General features: G+C 39.6%; 1 protein-coding gene across 1 annotated transcript in view; it reads left to right on the forward strand.

Annotated features, from left to right (window-relative positions):
- Window positions 1–19,739, forward strand: part of tafa5l (TAFA chemokine like family member 5, like) — a 44,804-nt gene extending 25,065 nt beyond the window's left edge. The window contains exons 3-5 of the mRNA XM_018675221.2: window positions 823–950; window positions 14,853–14,896; window positions 17,108–19,739. Of these exons, the coding sequence (XP_018530737.1) occupies window positions 823–950; window positions 14,853–14,876 (152 nt within the window). The 3' untranslated portion in view covers window positions 14,877–14,896; window positions 17,108–19,739. The remainder of the gene's footprint in view (window positions 1–822; window positions 951–14,852; window positions 14,897–17,107) is intronic.
- Window positions 19,740–20,139: the final 400 nt, after the last annotated feature.

Here is a 20,139-nt window from a genome sequence, read left to right on the forward strand (position 1 = left end):
TTATTTTGTATAACAGAATAAAATGTAATGCTGAATAAAATTTAGAATGCAGATAAAAATACAAATATAAAAAGTCCACAAACAATTTATCATTTTCCTTGTTTACCTGCAGATTGTTTGTAGAAAAATTCCTTCAAGTTTGAAGGATAAGATGAAGAGGGCTTTTTCAGACATTGCTACAAACCAAAAAAGAACTTAGACTTGCTGTCCCAGCTATATAGCTCTATTCACTTCTGCTGCAGGAAAAAAGATTCATGTGATATACACTTATTAGTATGTGTGGCCATGAAAAGACAGGCAGCACAAGACCACAAGATCTCATAGGAAAACTATTTGGTTTATTGTCCCTTGAGTGCAAGATTGAGAAAAAAAATATAGCTTCAAGAAAACAAATCCAACAAAATTACATTGTTAAATTGTACAAATTATTTTTCACCCGGAACCTTTTTCCCTAAAATTTCATAGAAAAACCTTTTCAGGAGGAATATTAATTGTAGCAAAATGTCAAAAGGAAAAAACAATCTTTCTGCAGCTGCACTGAAAACAAGCGTTAGTAAGAAAGTAATTTATGGACCGCCAGCTGGTCTGTAAAGGTTACTACCACAGGCGATTCAGATATGGTAGTTCAACAAGAACATAATTAAAATACTGCAGACTTGTAGACACATCAACATATGAAGATGCTTTCCTGTCTGGTGAGCAGAAAACAGACAGTTTTGTTGTTCGTTCCAGGAAAAGTTGACATTTTTCAGTCTTTCCCTGGCTCTGTGAGTATGTCTCTCTAAATGTGCCTCTTTGTCTTCTTGTCTTTCGTCCTCCCAGCGCGAATTGTGCGGAGCCGTCAGTGGTGTGAGATGGCTCCCTGCCTGGAGGGGGAGGTCTGCAGCCTCCTGTTCAACCGATCCGGCTGGACCTGCACCAGGGGCAGTGGTCGCATCAAGACCGTCACGGTAATTTACAAGACACAACATTAATATACGCCATATGCACTTAACAGCATCATGCTCACATTTTCAGTGTGGGTGACCACACCACAAGCTGATAGTGTCTTGTGAAGCCTCAGCCCAGAGCTAGAGGTAGCATATTTCAGTCAAACAGCAAGTCAGTGTCCAGGTTTCAAAGGCTGCATCAATACTGAATCACAAAGGGAATAAAAACTGATGCTGCACTGCTCTCTGTGAGCTGAAAAACATCCAAGCATTGTCAATTTATGGCCTAACTCTGGTCACTGGTTTAATTATAATCCACAACTTAACCTTACAGGATACTCTACTGGAAAAAAATCGAATAAACACACTACTGGGTATCACTTTGAATCAGAATCTCTCCTAGACACTTATAATACTATTAAGAACATTGGGAGGGGGATAAGAATGAGTGGAGAGTTTTCCAAAGCTTAAATACATTACTAATACATTAAATACATTTACAATTACAAAAAGCTTGAAATTGCAAGTGAAACGTACAGGATTTTAGGTGATCTGGTCAAGTGTGATATAACTTTTTAATTATGGGCATTATGTACCAATCCAGTCTTCAGTCTTATAAAGGAACTATATGTAAGTGTTTCTATCGCTAACGTTTGCATCAAAAGCTGATTACTCACCAGTCTAGCAGAAACTTTCAGCATCAAATGTCATTCTCCTACTCAAAAAAGAGCTGTCTCCAACATGTTTTGCTCCTTGTTCTTTCACTTCTTTTCTTCTGTTCAAGTTGGCATGCTAAGCAGCTAGCCCCGACTCATCTTGTAACTTTCCGATAGCTACTCACAGTAGCATCCAGACAGCCCCGCAGAAGCAGTGTTTCTCAGAGGGTATATTCTTACCCCTTGTATTGTACACGCATCAATGGCTGAGGATCTTGGCAAGCGACCATCACCACCACCCACTCTACACCATGTTTGGTGGCAGAGAATAAATACAAATTCCCCCTTTATTTTGCTGTTTTTTTACATTCCACATGTGTATACATTGAGCCCTGGGAAAACTAACAACACCACTTATTGTGACATCACTTATTGGGGTGCAGCCACCAGTGCAAAACTACTGAACTTGTTACTGTTTTAACCACGACTGATGTGTTCAGTAGCAGTTCTCTGTGCCATTTGATTCTTTGTTGATTTACCAGTCAAACAAACAAACCTGTGTGGGCAATTATCAGAGGTTTTCCCTTGTCCATATACAGTAAAACGTCTGACTAATGCTGACACACTGTGAATTCAGATATGAATACGAGCAGTTGATAAAAAATAATTTGTTCAACCATGAGATCAGACATTTCAGATATCAGTGTAGTGCTGAGGAAAGTAACAATAGCTGACAACACTCAGTAACCTCTCCCTGACTCTGTGAGAGATGTAAATGAACACAAAACATGGTGAATTTTTAAAACCTTCAATATGGTGTCATCTGGTCTTCTGTAGGCTCCTCTCTCAGTGCTACATGCATCCAATGCCTCAGAGCTGCCAATGCCACAACGCTAACCGAGGCTTTGCAATGTGATTAACTGTTACTTGATTCAATGGTACAGCAAACACAAATTCTTTATACCTTCATCTTATTAGTCTGAGTGATTGTATCGTTATAAAGCAAGTATCATGTTTGAATGCCATGATTGGGAAAAAAAAAAAAAAAACTCTAAAGACACCTATAGAGTGGCCAATAATAGTCACTCTCCGGGCGCTACTGCTTGCCTAGTCAATTACTGAGTCGCCATGGATACAGGTTTCACTGTTGCTGTGTGGTTCACACCATACTGCTTGGTAATTTCACACCATTCAACTTTACTTTTTTACTTCACTTCAGCTTCTTTTACCAGGTGAGCATTATCCACCAGTTATTTTTAGTGATGTGGTGTTGATGTCAGGTCCAAGAAACGCAATTATCTTCCACCAGCTGTGTCTCTTAAACCTGGCGCCTGTTGTCAGCAGCCATGCAGACGCTGAAATCTAATCTGAACCTAATCTAAACTTCCATTTGCTCTTATCTATTTGATTAAACAGTAACAAGAACTTAAACTAAAGTCATCTCTCCATTTTGTCCACTAACATTCTGTTTAATATTGTCAGTGATATGCTGCTTAATTTTGTCTCAAAAGCCGATGATATTGTCCTTCAAGACCTCAAGAGTAGTAGAATCACTTACTTGGTCAGGTATGACCCATAGCTAATGGTGGCTAAGGTTAATTAATGTTAGCTAAGTTTATTTCAGTAATTATCACTCAATTTAAATAGGCTTGCTTCATATATGGACCATATAACTTAACTCGACACTGATATTTTACCTTTAAATAAGTCAGAGTCAGAGTCAGAAGACAATATATCAGTCTCTGTTCACTTTTGTTAAAATCACCTTATTGTCACTGAGTGGGCTGACTTTAGTGTGCTCTGGGAGACAAATAATAGCCATGATATCTGGACACTTATCTACGGTGGCTGAGAGCGTTCATCACACTGCAGCTTATGAAAACACATGCAAATTAAGAATACATACTCATTAATTATGTTGTCAAATTGATCAAAAGGTAATTTCTTAATTTGCTTGTGTTTTCTTCAGTTGCAGAGCATTGAGCTCTCTCAGCCACTGCACTCATCAGTCTAAATATTAATACACTGTATTAGTGATAATCTAATTATTGGCCAATGTATGAGTTGGGCTTATTTATAGATTCTAGGAGACCATTTCAAATTTCCACCATAGTAAAGGGAATAAATCTGCTCAAACAGTAGCAAATACACAGATATCTGCCCCAGGTATGAAGATGTCAAAATACAGAGAGACAGAGAGACTAAAAGAAGAGGCAGAGGGATATAACTTAAAGAGACAGAGCGAGTGAAACAGCAAAATACAAAGCGTTGATGTCAGCAAGAGATGACAAGACAGAGCTGGAGAGACTGCTGTCCTCATCATCAGGTACACAAGGCCAAAGGTCAACCTGTGACTGTCTCTGATTTTCACTCTCTCTCTTTTATCTTTCTCTCACCCTGTCTCTTTATCTCTCCCGCTCCTCTGTCTCCTCCGTCCAGCAGCCCTGGGCAGCTGCGGCAGATTTCACGCACGCATTCCCACCATGCTATAATCTACCCTGACAGCACACTTAGGTTAGTGTTTTGCTTTTGTACATATATTTACAAAAATGCAGATTACGTGTTCCACTGAATATCCCCAATTAGCTGCTGCCGAGCAGTTTTATTCTGGAAGTTAAATACAAGTGATGCTGGTGTTTTTTTTGTTTTTTTTTGCGGGGGCAGGGATAGTGAGGATTTGGCAGCAGAAGAGAGGAGGTATCCAGAGGTATTTGTTGTAAGACCTGAAAAGGGAGGAAGGCACATTCTGGAAGATAAATGAAAATGAGAAATCTATAAGGAGGATTGATCGGGCTGGAGCATGAAGAGAGGGAACGGGACAGAGGGCCAGACTGTCGTTCGGCCACTGGCCAAGCTTTGTCTGTCCACATCTGGGCGCAAGTATGTGTGAGAAAGAGAGTGTAGAGAGGGAGTTTGAACTGTGAGAGAATCTGTCTCCATGTGCTCATAATCACATTATATACCAGCATTCAGTGTGACAGTATGGGTTTCTGAAAGCTGATAATGGCTGCAATCATTATTCATGCTGTGGTGCACAGGTTTGACGTAGGTGGAGTTAGCCACTAGAATTAGGTGAGATATATACCTGATGGTGGCAGATCGTGCAGAAAACCATGCATCCAATAGAACATATATGATGCTGTGATAATCAATTATGCACAGAGTTTGGGTTCAGTAGCATTTTACCATCTACCATTTATCTAAATCCCTTATCAAATGGCTTATTGTTTTTAATGCCTGATCAAATCTTACTTTTTCTAACTAAAACTGTAAATGAGGTTCAATCTGTATTTTATTGGCTGAGGAGGCAGAAACACTTTATTTTTGAGTGGCAGCCACATTAATGTGGATAGATGCTGAAAATGAGATGAGCAGGGGACGATATCAAATGTTGATTAATTTAATTTGACACACGAAACCCTAACCCTAACCCTACTTACCTTTACATTTTACTTTTTACAAGCTAATTCATGACTATGAAGTTCAGATGTTTAAATGTTTAAAAAGACGTTTGAATTTGGCAGCAATATTTACATTGTACAACTGGTTATTTAGGACAGAAAAGGAGAGGAAAGGAGCTTACAACAACATTCCTCAATTCAGCAGCTGTGTTATGTAACCAGAAAACATATTTACATCTCCTCCAGGGAACCGTCTCTGTTGTCATCTGTTATTTTTCAGATGTAGCATGCTTTTGTTTTGTTAATATTTTTGGGTGAGTGCCTGTCCTGGCTGCCTGGTTGGACTGGGTCAACCAGCGTAGGCCATTTTTATATTGTGTACCACTGGGATTAGTACAAGTGGACCCACTGACAATACTGTCCTGGGTGGAGCCCAGGGATAGGGTGTTCATTTGTTCACCCATCACATCATCCAGAGAAAGACATATCAACTACTGCTGGTTTTGTTTGGACCAATAAATGACTGCTGATGTGATTCCCTGATGTCAGTGACCCAATAACCTTTCCTCTGGCACCGCAGTGACGCCAGAATTTCTCTGACTAACACTTTAACAGCCAATCTTAAAAACTAATGGCTGAGTTGTCATGAAATTGTTGCTGTGAATATTCCTGGTCCTCTTAGTCTCAAACCTGTTTTGTTGTTGACTCCCTTACCTTTCCTCTAGCACCAGTATCAGGCCAAAATATAGACAGGAAATATTAAAAATGAAAAGGCAAATTTACTGGGCACATTGATTCTCCTCAGAGGAGGAGCTCCTCACACATTAAACACGTGTTTGACTATGTGTATGTGTTACATAGTCAAACAGTGATAAATCCTTAAAACCTAAATAACTAAATTAATCAAAATGTTCTGGTCCATTGTCTTAATGGATTGTGGGTGTTAATTGGTTAATTGGATCATTTTATGTAAATATCAATGACCTTTCTTGTTACCTACTGGAAAAAATACCATTGAAACAAAAAATCAAAGATGCATTTTTAACACAAACTTGTGTGGAAAACTGTTGAGGGCTGAAACCCTGAATTCTACAATAAATATTATAAAACTGTTGAATATTTTGATAAATGTTGGAATAAATAAATGCTAAAATCAACTTGATATATGGATAAAGTGATTAACCGGTCTACCTGAATTACACATACACATTCCCCTACACCTGCAGCTCTTTCTAAACAAAGCCTCCTCAGCTTCCTCCTCGACGCCTGCCCTCCTTTGTGTGCAGCTCATGGTGGCACTGCCAGGTCACACTCTCCAGCCTCACCTGCTAATGGCGTTTGCATATGCAGCCAGCTCTCCACTGCCAGCGAGCCATTAATATGAATCACTCTCTGGAGGCCCCCCCCAAACAAGCTGGCAATTTGTCTTCACTAGTGAGCCGCTGAAAGATCTACACATGATATTCTCGATGGTGGAAGGTGCATTTCAGGAAGGGGTAGGGTGGGGCGGGGCGGGGTGTTACAAGATTGGTTTCATACAGTTGACAGGGAGGGTGTGGATGTGAATTGCTGGGTTACACAAGAGTGCGGCCGCGTGCTGGATGTGTGTGAATGTATGGAGGGTGGAAAAATAGCCATCAGGTGGAAAATTGACAAGAAGGACGGACAGAATTTAGAGCAGTAAAGTGATTTTTCTCCTTTCAGGCTAGTAAGGGCTGTGAGATTGCATCACTTGGTCTGTGCTCGACAAGAGCACAACTGAGGTCTATTATCAGCCTTTGCTAATCAAATGATGGGCTCAAATTGAAACCAGGAAATGCTTCAGTGCAGGATAAGATCAGACAATTTTCCCAAATATTATGTTCCCAGTTTCAAATGTTACTTCATGGGCCAGAGGGAGCTTAAATTATAAAATGCAAGTGCTTGAAACCCTGATTGGATCATTTTCAGGCTGCAGCGTCATGTGCGCTCCATCCCTCAGACAATACTCGACAGTAGCTGGAAAAAAAAATCTTCCTACACCCACACAACAAATGCTACTGTTCAGCTAGTGTGTGGCCTAGAGAGAATCAGACCAGTTGCAGTTGGGCGTTTTTTGTTTTTTTTTTCCAAACGAAGATAGAGTTGCAAAATGAACAGCGTACACACAGACATACACACACAACAGGACCTGGGAGGTCAGAGAGGCTTGCATCATGTTTTTTAGCATTTTCTTTTTTTCTGCTCTGGTGGCCCTCCTCCAGCTATGTGCTCTTTGTTCCAGTGTCAGTCAGGGCGAAAAACTAGTGGAGTGTCTATAGTCCTGCCAGTGTTGCTGTAAACATGAGGACATCACAGCCAGTTAGCTCTGCAAGCTTTTTGAAAGGATGCCACATGACACAAAAATCTTGATTTGTACAGGAAAAAAGAAGGAAAAGATGTGCCTCACTGAGAAACAGAGAAAAAGAAAACAGGTGTTTGAATAAGAAATTTTGGAGATGTGATGCAGGAGGGAAACTAAAAAAATTGTACTGATGGCACTGTATCAGTACAAATGTTCCTGTCCAGTTATGAAGGAACTAGGAGTTATTTTCTCACCTCTTATGAAAGAGGTGAGAAAATGACATGGACAGATGATCTATCTCCACAGTGTCATTATGTAACACTTGCTACAGCACCTCAGTTATAAAGGCTTCAATGTCTACGAGAAACAACCAGGCAGCCAAGTCATGTGTCGCCATGGTCACTGCTGTGCTGGCAACCCATCTGACCTGAGACGGATTTCTAATGAGCTCGCTTCTCAAAGGCAACGCAACACACTCCCATGCTCTGTCAGCAACACGACTGTTTGTCTGCAGCTTCTCGAAATGAATTGTAGATTAGCTGGTGAGGATGGAGAGTCATGGTGGAGATGACAGATCTCTGGTTGGCTTGGTATCATTAGTGTAAAGGGATTGAAAAGGATGTCGTGCTCAAGTAAGAAATAAACAGAAAGCAATAAGGTTTAAAATTGAGTCTCAGGTGCATTGCCAGAAATGTCCTTGCAGGTTGTCTGTTTCTGATGGTGTCTTGTTTTTCAAAACAGCTGGTGAAATCTAATATTGTTTCACTTTTCCAGCAACTGCAATTCAGCTTATTTCTACCATTTTCTTACATTTATTTCATTTCTTTTATACTAGTGATTTGCTTCAAACTGTACAAGAAGCAGGTGAAATCATTTCAGTCCTACTGTCAAAATCCCACACCTGCCAATTCTTTTTTATATTCTGTATTCTTCATGTCAACAAATCTCATGGAAAGGAGACCACCAAGACCAAAATTTATCCTGTTAGTAAATTAAACCTGTGAAGTCATTCCTCTTTGTCACAGAGCTCCATTATTGTCCATCAGTGAGCCACAGAGTCGTGCTGGGTGACATGTTCCTTCATTACCACAAACACACACACTGTAGTTTGTTTTGACTCAAACCCACATTCACCATTCCGCTGCTGTAAATACTCACTTAATCAATAAATATGTATTAATACATCGCCAAAAATGGTCCCCAACAAATACACTGTTTACTCCTGTGCCTGTAATCTCCAGTGATGATCAGTAAGAACCAATGGAGAAGTATTGATGGGAATTGTCATGAAGAAAAACGCTCATTGAAGACAAAATACACATTTTCACATTCATTCAGGTGTGGCCTGTTTAAAAAGCAAAATTTGTTCTGATTTAAATGCCTTAAGAATAAATACCATGAGTGTAGGAAAAAATAAGAGTAAAGATAATAAGAATAATGTTTTTGTGTCTTTTTCCGTCTTTTGCTTCTTATTAAAAGACTTTCATAAAGTTGGCCTATAACAGATCTGTGCACTTGAATTTTTGTTTTTTAATATACTACTAAAAGATGCAGATGCAGACACCCACACAGCTCTCATACATATTGCTCACTCGCTGCTGATGCAACACAACCAGTTTAGACCAAATATAACATTAGTCAACCAGAAAAACAGAGGTGCCTTTTCTCCTCTGATTTATGATCTTAAAGCTGCTCCGTCTCTGGAAAAAATGTTTGCATGTTATATTTAAACATCCAGTCTGTATGTGGTGATTCATATATGCTTCACGTGTGTGCCACAAAATAGCATTTTGCACAGTCTGATGTATTACAACAGTGTTACAGAAACAACCTGTGACCACTGTCGGCTCTGTGCTAATTTAAAAACCATAATCCTGCAGAAAATGTTTCAGCTCAGCTGAAAGGCCTGAATGCCGCTGCTGGTGAAGGTGTGTGTGGCGGGGGTGGGGGGTGGGGGGGCAGTCTTTACTCTGTGAATGTGATCATTTTTAGAGGCACGTTTTCCATTCTGATTATACCACATTTTTATCTAAACAGCTCATCCCGCTGAGAATAAAATCTATGTTTCAAGAGGTCCTTTAGAGCTCCTTTGGCTTTTAGTCTAATTTGCAGTTGCATCAGCTTGTTTGACTGCACTTAACTTTTATATGATTTGAGTGTATTTTTATTTATTTTTTTTAGATTATGTAAATTATTGCTTTTTGTTCTTTCACAACTCTTGTATTTGTCACAGAGCTGCCTTCTGAACCTCTTGCCCACATATTTGTATTCTCAGTGGGATGCCATCTTTAGATAAAGGTGGTCTTTGATGGTGAAATCACTTTCATTAGGTGCTGTAGAGCTGTGACCAGCAGCATTCATTTAGCCTAAATAAAATGCATAATGAGAGAAGTAAAGTAGGTTGTTTCTTGAATAGTAACTCCCTGTACTGAAGGCTCTGAAGGATATATACAGTAAAAATGTGCCCTGAGTAAGTGGACATGTAATAAATGGGCTCCTTTCTAATACAGCGGGAAAATATTAGTGAGGAAATCAGGACTGGAGGTCATTAGAGAAATATTTGCTTCTTCAAAATGCATTGAGAAAACCAGGCCAGATCATTTTCAAATATTAGATATGCATACTGTGCACTGTGTTCTTCAATGCTCTGCTGGTTTTCAGTCTCATTTGCAGCTGAAATTATTAAATTCTGTGCATAACCAATAGAATCTATTTCAGCAGCATTTGGTTAAAAGAAGTAGAGTTTTACTTTTACTAAAGTTTTTTTGTTGTTCTGTTTTCTTTTTGCAGTGGTATGTGCCAAGAGAGATGCAAATCTGCAGTTAAACTACTGTTTTCAGTTAATTGTCATGACTTGAATGCACCACCATCCTCTATTCAAGCATCAGACAGAAGAGCGAGAGGCCATCTTTTATGTTTCAAATTTTACTGGCTCACCTCCAAGCTTTCATATACATCCTCGTTTGTGAACTGACAGTAGCTGTGCCATATTGTATGTGACAGCTTCCCTGTAGATCCACAGGGATAACATACTGTAGCCTTTGGACGTACATTTATAAAATGACTGACGTTCAAACAACATGTCTGCCCTTGCCAAACACACACAGAGTACAAAGAGGTTACACTCGATAAGCAAATATAGTCTTTATTTCAGTTTCATTCGCAGATCTTCTATTTATCAAGTGGAAAAGAAAAATGCACTCCTTGGGCTCCAGCTCATCTGTTTGTCGGATGCTGTGGCGTGATCATCAGTCTTGAGGAGATAGCGTGTGGACTGATGCAGAAAATATATTGAAATAGGTCAGATTGATAGAGATGTTCAGAAAAGAGAGAAATTGCTAAGCCCACCTTTCCATTTCCTTTTTTCATCTGTGCTGTCACACATGTTGTGTTATTCGACACATATGCTGCAGGAAGCTTCATGATTACATTTACAGTATCCTTTGGTAGTCATTCACAGGGTGTAAAACAGTAACACATTGTTTTTTGTTTTTGTTTCCTCTGGTACTGCCATCATCTTTTAAAAGAATTCTTTTTTCAGTTTTACTTTGCTGGGCATATGTTGCCCCCCCCCCCTTCTCTGTCTGAGACCAGGAATGAGTGTAGTCCCTTCTGCTGTCACTTTACCCTGCTCCCCTATTTGAAGTTCTGTCATAGTCAGGCTTTGAACTGCCATTTGTGTTTTACCCTGCACACTGCTTGTCTCCAGAGCTTCGTCTGGTGTGAAATTGTCAGAGCCACAGGCCACATTTCAACACAGGGTTTTTGTAATAAGTAATGCAGAAAGCCTGTTTATGGACTGGACACATTCAAGCAAACTCAGCAGCATCCTCTTTCAAAGCTCGGATGTCTTTTGTGCCCTTTGGATCTTTTGTTTATACATTTTTAATAAATTGTTCAGTGTTGCTTCCACTGATGCAGTCAGCCACAATCTATCATTTTTTGTTCATTTTTAGATACTGTAGTCAAACTAAAAATACAACCTAGATCTGTTTCCAGTGGTAGAGAGCAGCTACCTGCAATTACTCAAATACTGTACTTAAGTAGTACGGAGTATCATTTTGAAATATTTGCACTTTTGTTGAGTTGTTTTCAGTGTTATGCTACTTTGTACTTATACTACACCAGAATTTATAAGACCTAATTGTTTTTGAGAGCTGTTTTCAGTTTAATGCACATTTATCAGTTTGGTTTCTCCTTATTTGAAGTGAGGGACTGAGGATTGTGAGTGTTGCTGTAGAGATTGTGAAGTGGCCAAATATCAAAACTTTGTAATTTGAGGTATTAGACTAAATAAAACTGACTTGACCATATCATCTCTGATTGCCACAATGTCTATGTGACAGCTGTACTAACCTGCTCATAATAATAATATAACAAAACAATGTATGCTGCTGTGTTTTAGAAAGTTGAATGTATTACCATCCACTCCAGATGTCCTTGCTTTCAGTTTGAAAATCAATACATAGGCTCTTGACACTTGCTTGATTTGTGTTATCATCCCAGGGAACATCAAGTCTGAATCCATTTTAGTCAGAATTAGATTATTGGTTTGAGGTAGTGCACTGATTACTTTTCAAATTAATCTGCACTTTAATTGCATTATCATGTAGCCGTAATGTAACATTTACAGAAATTAATGCAGACTTGATGTTACTGTAGTAATTACTCACATCAGCCACTTATAAGAGCCTCCACATTGATTTTTCGTACCGTACAGAAATGAATGGAAACCAGTGTCTGCCTAGAGCAAATACATCTGAAAATACTACATGTACATGTGATTTGTAATTGTATGTAGCTGCACCCAGCTACATACAATTTTTCTGTTATCAGTGTATAATGATAATGTGCGTAATTTGACAGGGGTCACTTGTAGTCACAAACTTATGGTGAGCGATCACTTGACTTTATAATCTCCCTCACTGTTTCACAAATTCTGCTCTCATCAACCAGTGTTTTATACCACAGCAGGCAGCTGTTTTCAACGAAACACCAGCTGTCCAGTCCAAACAGCATCCAGATAGAGTTGGCAACTAGCTGGTGAACATATTTAGTAACTACAGATTCAGATATGTTAAGGTTTAAAAGCCAAACAAAAAAACACATTTAATGGACTCTTATATTATGATATTGTGGCTACTACTTCAGTGAAGGATCTGAAGTAGATGGTTGGTTTTTCCATGGCTGCCTTTCAAGAAATAAAGCTGCAAATGCATGCACATGCTCTGTAGTAAAATATTGGTTTCATTCCTCTGAGATAACTGTGGGTCTGATGCTCTGATGCTTTTGTACATCAGGCTCATACTCTGGCCATGAAGGATCCACTCAGGGTCTTTAGTAGGCTTTAGCTGCGCTTGTTAGCCTAATAACAACAGCAGCTGGAGAGGCCGGTAATGACTGAGAGCTCTGTGAGTCTCCAGTTGATGAAACCTGCTAAGTCCTGTGCAGGAGTCCACTTGTTATGAGAGACCCCGGGGAAAGATTTTTACTTACTGCAGTGATGGCACAGCGCCTGTCTCCATAATGGCTGGGTGGGCTGCTGGTGAGAATTTTGCAGCTTGAAGAGCCACCAAATGTGCAGTCTCTGCTTTGTTTCCCCTTGAGCACAGGGAAAACAAGCTGTCTGCTGTACCTACAGTGGTTTACCCTCTTGGCTACGGAGATTTCAGGGAGTTGTAATGCTACGTTGGCTGTGGATTTTATTTGTGTAATGCAAAGCATACTGTATCTTAAAAATACTTTGATCCCAAAATATGCTGTGTTGATGATAAGGAAGGAAGTTAATTGAATCCCTTAATATTTTTGCCAATCTCCACTGGCACTCGCTCAAAGATCCAGGCTATGCACCTCATTTGAACTGTGAAACTTTATCATTTATGCACAGTGCTCAGTGTTTACAAGTGATGATGAAACGAGGGCACCCCGAGCTCAGAGACGAGGTCCAAATGTTTCAATTTCACCACAACGTAACCAATTAGCAAAGCTCTTATTAGTGTGTTCCCAGCTTCTCTCTCTCTCTCTCTCTCTCTCTCTCTCACACACACTCCTTATCTGTGAATCTTCGTCATCCTTCATGCCACGGGGAGAGGAATATGACTTCAATGTCCTTGGATTCCTGTCGTATAAACACCAGAGTTGGTGAGCACTGTTTACCGGTGTGCGTGGCAGGCAAACAGCCGGCTCTTGCACAGTTCATCCCATGGGGCCAAACTCACCTTGTTACCCTTTTAATTAGTAGGAGCAGTTAATAGTGCTGGCTGCTTCTGCCGCCTCAGCATTCTGCTCCGACTTCAAGAATCCCTCCAATCGATAACCAAGAGTTGGGCTGAGAGAGGGAGACGAGGGAGAGGGAAGGGGCTCTATTGTAGGAGCAGCCCAGGCGCATTCATGATGGTTTTTGGAGAGAAATCAAACAACATATTATTTTCTTTGAAGGAACCTTTGGGGCCCGTGTATCAATAACCATCCCTTCTCTTTTTTTCTGTGTTCATTTGAGGGGATAACAAGGTCTCTGGGTTCCTCATGCACATTCCTCTCACCCAGTGTCTTCACTTCCACATTTCCTCTCCCTCGAAAATGAATGTAATCAAAAAGCTAAGGGTTTGCTCTGCAGATTCTATTGTGCCCTTATAAGCTTTTATCCCTTCCAACTGCTCGCCCCATGCTCATTTCTTTTCTTGTTTTGATTTAAAGATGCAGTGGAAGTACTTAGCATTTAGATGACATGCTGCTAGAGAGGTGTGATGGATCAGCGCCTCTTCAGAGGACTGAATTTCCTCGACAGCGCCACAGCCAGTCGGCCGCTCGGACAGACAGAGCGACAGATCGCGGGACGTCAGGCTGGGTGGACAGCGGAATACCAAGTCTGCCTCGCTGCTGCAGAGAGCCTGGCACAGCCGAGAGGAGAGCAGTGACTGCTGGGAATGCCAATGCGATGCGCAGACAGCCGTCTCGCCCTGGCTCCTCTGATTGGCTAAACAGACCATTAGCTTCCTGATTATGATTAGCCGAGTCATTATCTACACAAAAGTGGCTCATTCACCAATATTAAGAAGGCAAGGGAGCTGTTTTCTTCCCCCGGTCAAGGGGAAAACAGCATGTTTGCATGTCTTCTCCTAAAGATGAATGTAGGAGGCAAGAAGCTGTTGTTCACAGAGAAACAAAGTGGAACACTGTTTATCACCCTGCCCTACAGCTAATGTGATAAAATTTTCTATTTGTGTGATGCCATTGACGGAAGAAAAGAAACATCTCTCACTCGTTAACGCAGATGATGAGGTGGCCATTACTGACTCGTATTTTTCGGTCGAGGAGAGAAGCGGTGTCCTCAGAGGTCATAAAATCCGGGGGAGAACAAAATAACCTTCATCTTCCTTCATCTCGCCTTAGATATAATTGGAAGACAGGCCATCTGTGCTTTTAAATGGACATATGCCGCTCTGCGTCCTGTGCTTAATATGCTTAAGGAAAGTTGAATAAAACGTTAGTGAAAGCTGGCCCTCTGTTCCTCTGATGCTGACCTTCTGCTTTTCTTTTCCAGCCTTTGCCCAAGGAGCCGTCGTAGGCTGCAGAAGAAAACAGCAGGTATGTGAGTTTTTAATGATGTATTTTTATTCAGATTGCACAGTGAGTGTGTAACCCAGGCTCAGGTCACTTTGACAGACAAGCAAACAAAGACTTTTTGATTGCTGCATCTTAAAGAAAGCAGAAATGATAAGTTTTACGAGAAACTTAATGAACAGCAGAAAACATGTCTCTGTTCTAAGTTGTATGAAGGTTCAGTGTAGCTCAGACCTGGAATGAATCAGCCATTAGTGTCTATTCATCAAGCATTTTCCTGTACCACTCTCCGAGCTTAAGTAAAGACCATCCAGGACTCGGAGAAGACACAATGGAATCCACCATTTCTCAGGATGCAGTCACTTTGATGTATCTATGCAGAAAAGAGAAATCAAAGGTCTTGAAAGCTATTGGATTTTTGGAAATGCGTATGAGTGGAAACTAAAAAGCCTCACTGTGGTTACATCAAAGGCAGAGGCTACTTCAAGTGTCTAGGCTTTCTTTTATGGCAAAGGCAGGAAACTGATATTTATGGGAGGCTGTTTTTGACAAAAGCAATAGCTGAAAAAAAATCTACATTTTACAAATCACTGTCTATATGCCATGGTAAATAATTTAAAATCTTCACATTTTGGTCGCCTGCCTTAAATTTCCCCCGAGTCAATATCTGCATTTTAGAAGTTGGCGAGCGAACAAGAGTCAGGAGCGGGTTAGCCTCACTCTGCTGGCAGGTGAACTTCACTTCCACAAACATTTTTCTTTTCTCTGAAAAACAAGGAAATCTGCTATAGATTAAACTGAATTCTTTTCCAGAGAACATTGACTGAGTATCTGTGAAACTTTTATATTCTGCAAAACCACAGGCATTTGGATCTGCATGCTTTATGTCTCCTAGCCAATATTCTAAGATTGATTTTCCCTCTTCCACCGAGAAAACAAAATGAATCACGCACAATTACCAAGGACAGGGAGAAGAGGGGAATTGGGGGCGTCATAAATATTTATTTGCAAGCCCTGGGAATTTGTGCAATTCTGTGTGGATTTGCCAACTCATATTTAAGTGTCTGAATGATTTATATGGGCAGTCCTGGGTGTCACATTTGTCCACTGTCACCCTGAATCATTTATGTATTAACATTTATGGATTTATCCATATAACATATTCATGGCAGAGTTCCATTATCATTCAAATGGGTTTCTTGATCAAATGATTGGCTAAATTAAGTCATTAACTGCAGAATTTCACTGGAGGTGAAATGTATTCTATGTGAAAAAGAATATATTAGTACATAAAGACATGGCCCCGTCTATTTTCAGAATTCCGCATAAAACTTTCTTTCTACATGAAAGAAGCGCTACAAGTCTGTCTTTAAATAAATCCTGTTTCAAATCTGGAATACATCAAATTGTTGGTCTTAGTTTCTGTTGAAGTAATAGATGTTTTTTATTCAGACATGTCAGTTACATAAATGTTGAACAATTCTCAACATTTATGTAACAGCAACTCCTGTATCAAAGGTAGTGATGGGATTCCTGTGAGCAACAGTGACTTAAAGATATCAAGGTAGAAAAATGTTGGCAGTTATTTCACATGTTGTATTAGTGAAGGATTTTAAGACCTGTTCTGCTGTTGAAGCCTTAATTTCTGCGATTAGTGTCTGGTATTTACATTCGCCAGCAGCATTCAGTCAGACCAGCTGTGTGACATGCGCAAAAAGAATATGTAATGTCCCCATGCATTTACAGCAAGATGGAAGGCATGCACTGAAAGAACATCTTCAGTAAATCTGTGAACTAGTGCACAAAAAAAGTCAATACATCTTACTTTGTTAAGGTACAAACGTTAAAAATTCTTAATTACAGCGTTTACGTGATTTAAAGCAAGACAGTCTTGTTTCCTTTGTGCAAAAGAAATGATAATTAAGTGAGACTAAATTTATTACATTGCTCTGAAGCAGGGGAAAGACATGCACCTAATCTGTTACATTAATGGAACAGTTTTCAGCGTGGTGTTGTGTTTTAGAAAATGTTACGGACGTGTTACGCTACATTTGACCTAATAAGGCTGCTGTCATGAATTTAACATAAAACTGACTCCAGGGCCTGTTCAGACTTTTACACCAACATATAAAAGTGCAAGGAATCTACACAACAAGGTTCATGTCTGGCCTCTGAAACAACACTGTCTTGTGATTTGTATTTTATCCTTGTTTTTTTTCTTCCCTTCCTCAACAGGCTCATTGACATCCTCAATTCAAACAGGATCTGATGCCAGTCACTACACCCGAACATTGTGTCCATTCACCAATGAGGCTCCAAAACTTTACACCAGGCCTGACCTTCAGTAAAAAAAATTAAAAACAAAAAATTCCCCCCGAGCTTCTCCAATCACCACAGTGAAAGAGTCTCTGCATACACTTCTGAGAACTCTGAGAAGTCTCAAGTGAGCAGCATGGTACACCATCGGCATTGAATTTTCACTGCAGCTAAATTCATGGACACATCATAGAAGAAAACCCTGAAAGGAACAGTTATGAACAGGGTAGTGGAATATTCATTGAACTACTTTACCTTTTGTTTTTTGTTTTCTTGTTAGCCACCATTCAGTCTGCAGGGGGCAGCTCTTGAAGATTTTTGGTACCTTTGTAGCTTGATTAAGACTTTGTCAGAAGGTCTTTCAAAAGTCAGCCCCTTCATCTTCTTTACTGTCACTGCTATGAAGCTGTCCAGGGTTATATTCCAGCCAAGTTTCTTTAATGACAGTTCGCTGCTGAAGAGTCGTGGCTTTACTGAGATTGAGCCAGGCCGTGTTGTCCATTGGATTCTAGCCTTTTAACACCTTTCTCTCATTTGGCTGGGTGAAACTTTATGAGGCCAGAGCCAAAATCTCTACATACGCAGTGTGGCTAATGTGGATGTGAAAAAGCATGAACGTCTATGGGAATGTCACAGAAGAGACGACACAGATGAGCTGAGCCTCAGTGAATGAAGGTCATGATGGTAACGTGGACATTTTGGATGACTTAGCTTATAACTTATGTTTTTTATGTGGTGCCAACATAGACTAGAAGAGTAGTTTTTGTCAATGAACCTCACACATCTTGTACACACCACTGGGAGCATTTAGCAGATGTGGACCCCTGGCTCATTTTAATGGTCCATACTTCATGTGTGTGTGTGTGTGTGTGTGTGTGTGCGCGCGTGTGCGTGTGTTGGACATGCAGAGATACACTGTGAAATAAGTCATATCCGATGCATTAATCATTCTCTTGTATATTTTGGGGACACGCCCAGACCAGACCTCACCATCTGGCAAAAAGAAGCATTTGTGATTTTACAGATGTTGGATTTCATTTGAATCGCAGATACGCAAATGAATCCTGTGTTTGCCTTTTCTTTTTCTTTCTTGTCTTTTCTTTAGTATATAGAGATATTTATATTGGGGAAAATATTATTGAAACTGGGGAAAGATCTAAAGTATGTCACATAAGTTAAATTCTGTAATTAAAAAATCAATTTATGTGTGATTAAATGTATTTCAGAATCCTTGTCTAAATTGACTATATTTTGATATGAAATGTTTTGGCCAGCTGGAAGTGTTATTTGCTGATTTCAGACGCTTGATATATTTAAAGTTATATTGTGTATATATACATATATATTCAGTTAATCTATTTTATGTTCTGTGGATCTCATTCCAAGAGAAGGTGAAGAAAAGGAGGAGCACAAGAGTACAAGAGGTGGAGTGAAATATTTCAACAACACAGAAGAAAATAAAACACAGTCCAAGTACCACAATACCACAAGCTACAGTAATCTAACAGAGGTAATGTTTGCTGCAGGGTGATTTCATATTGTACAGGTGTTCCTGTTAATGTGTCTGCTCCCTGTTTTGTTTTTTAATTTTATTTCTTTGTTCTAAAAAAAAATCTGTACATCTCCATCTTAATGTATGCATTTTAGGATATAAAGAGAGCGACCGCTCCTGGAGCTGTGGAGTGTGTATTTGGTGTGTGTGTGTGTGTGTGTGTGTGTGTGTGTGTGTGTGTGTTTTCCAGGTTAAAAGTGGTTTGTGTAGTGAAAAAATACCAATTTCCACCTGATCCCTTACCTTTGATTTCATGCTGCCTCCATTTATCGCCTCTTTGGTTTCCACTCACCTTAAATAAATCGTCCCTTTGATTTGACTCATTGTCAACGCAGGAACTGCTGCTGCAGTCCCTCTCAGCCGGTCAATGGCTGCTAGAGTTTTTAGTGAAATCTGAAAAAGAACAAATTTCTGGACCTCCTCCTCTAAATGTCAGAACAGTAGGTAGGCAGTCAGCACAATTAAGTTTTCTATATTAGCACTGAGCCGCTAACACTGGAGCTCTGACACAGTGTGGTGGAGGGACTATCTAAGACCCCAAGCTGAGAGAATGTTCTCAAATTGACAGGACTATATATGCCTTTAGTGTTCCTCAGATGTCTATATATAAATGTTTTGTCCTTTTATTTCACACTGTCCTTGTTTTGATAGAGGTATTGGGTGAAAACTACAAAACTGCAGGCCAATTATTTCCCAAACATGAAACTCAACACAAACAACACAAACATGAAAGCAACAGTATCTGAGACAAAAGTTTTCTTGTGCAGGTTAAAATGAAATTTAGGCCCATGTACATCATGTATTATAATGCATAGTGCATTAAAACAGCAGCATATTGCTTTACAAACGTTGTCATAACCTTCATGTGAGGGATGATTGACAGTGGGATGTGTGGTAATTAAAGAATAATGCACAGTGTGATGTACTTTTTTTCATAACTGCACAGAGCATCATGATTTTTCCATCTAATAACACGAACAATTAAAAAAGTACACTTAATTATTTATTCAGTATTCTTGTATTGCTACAGTCTTGGAGTAAAACTTATTTTGAAACTCCAACAATGAGGAGAAACCATTATGGACATGTATGAGGATTGTTATATGACAATAACATACACACCCACACTAATCAAAAGACAATATTTTCCATTGCAATTAAATGTTTTAATGTTACAGTGTTATGATGTTTCATAATGATTTCAGTTTTGTACAAAGACAAGTGTCACAGTTGCTGATAGTCACTCAACCCAGCACAACCACCAAACATTTTCACTAATTCCTTATTTAACAGGTCCCTAAATGACTAATAATGACAATTTAACTATGATAATTTCCGTACATTTAAGTATCTATGGAGAATTTAAATCAAAGAAACCCCTCTTGAAACCGAAATATAA

This window comes from Lates calcarifer, linkage group LG6, assembly GCF_001640805.2.
Source record: "Lates calcarifer isolate ASB-BC8 linkage group LG6, TLL_Latcal_v3, whole genome shotgun sequence".
NCBI lineage: Eukaryota > Metazoa > Chordata > Actinopteri > Centropomidae > Lates > Lates calcarifer.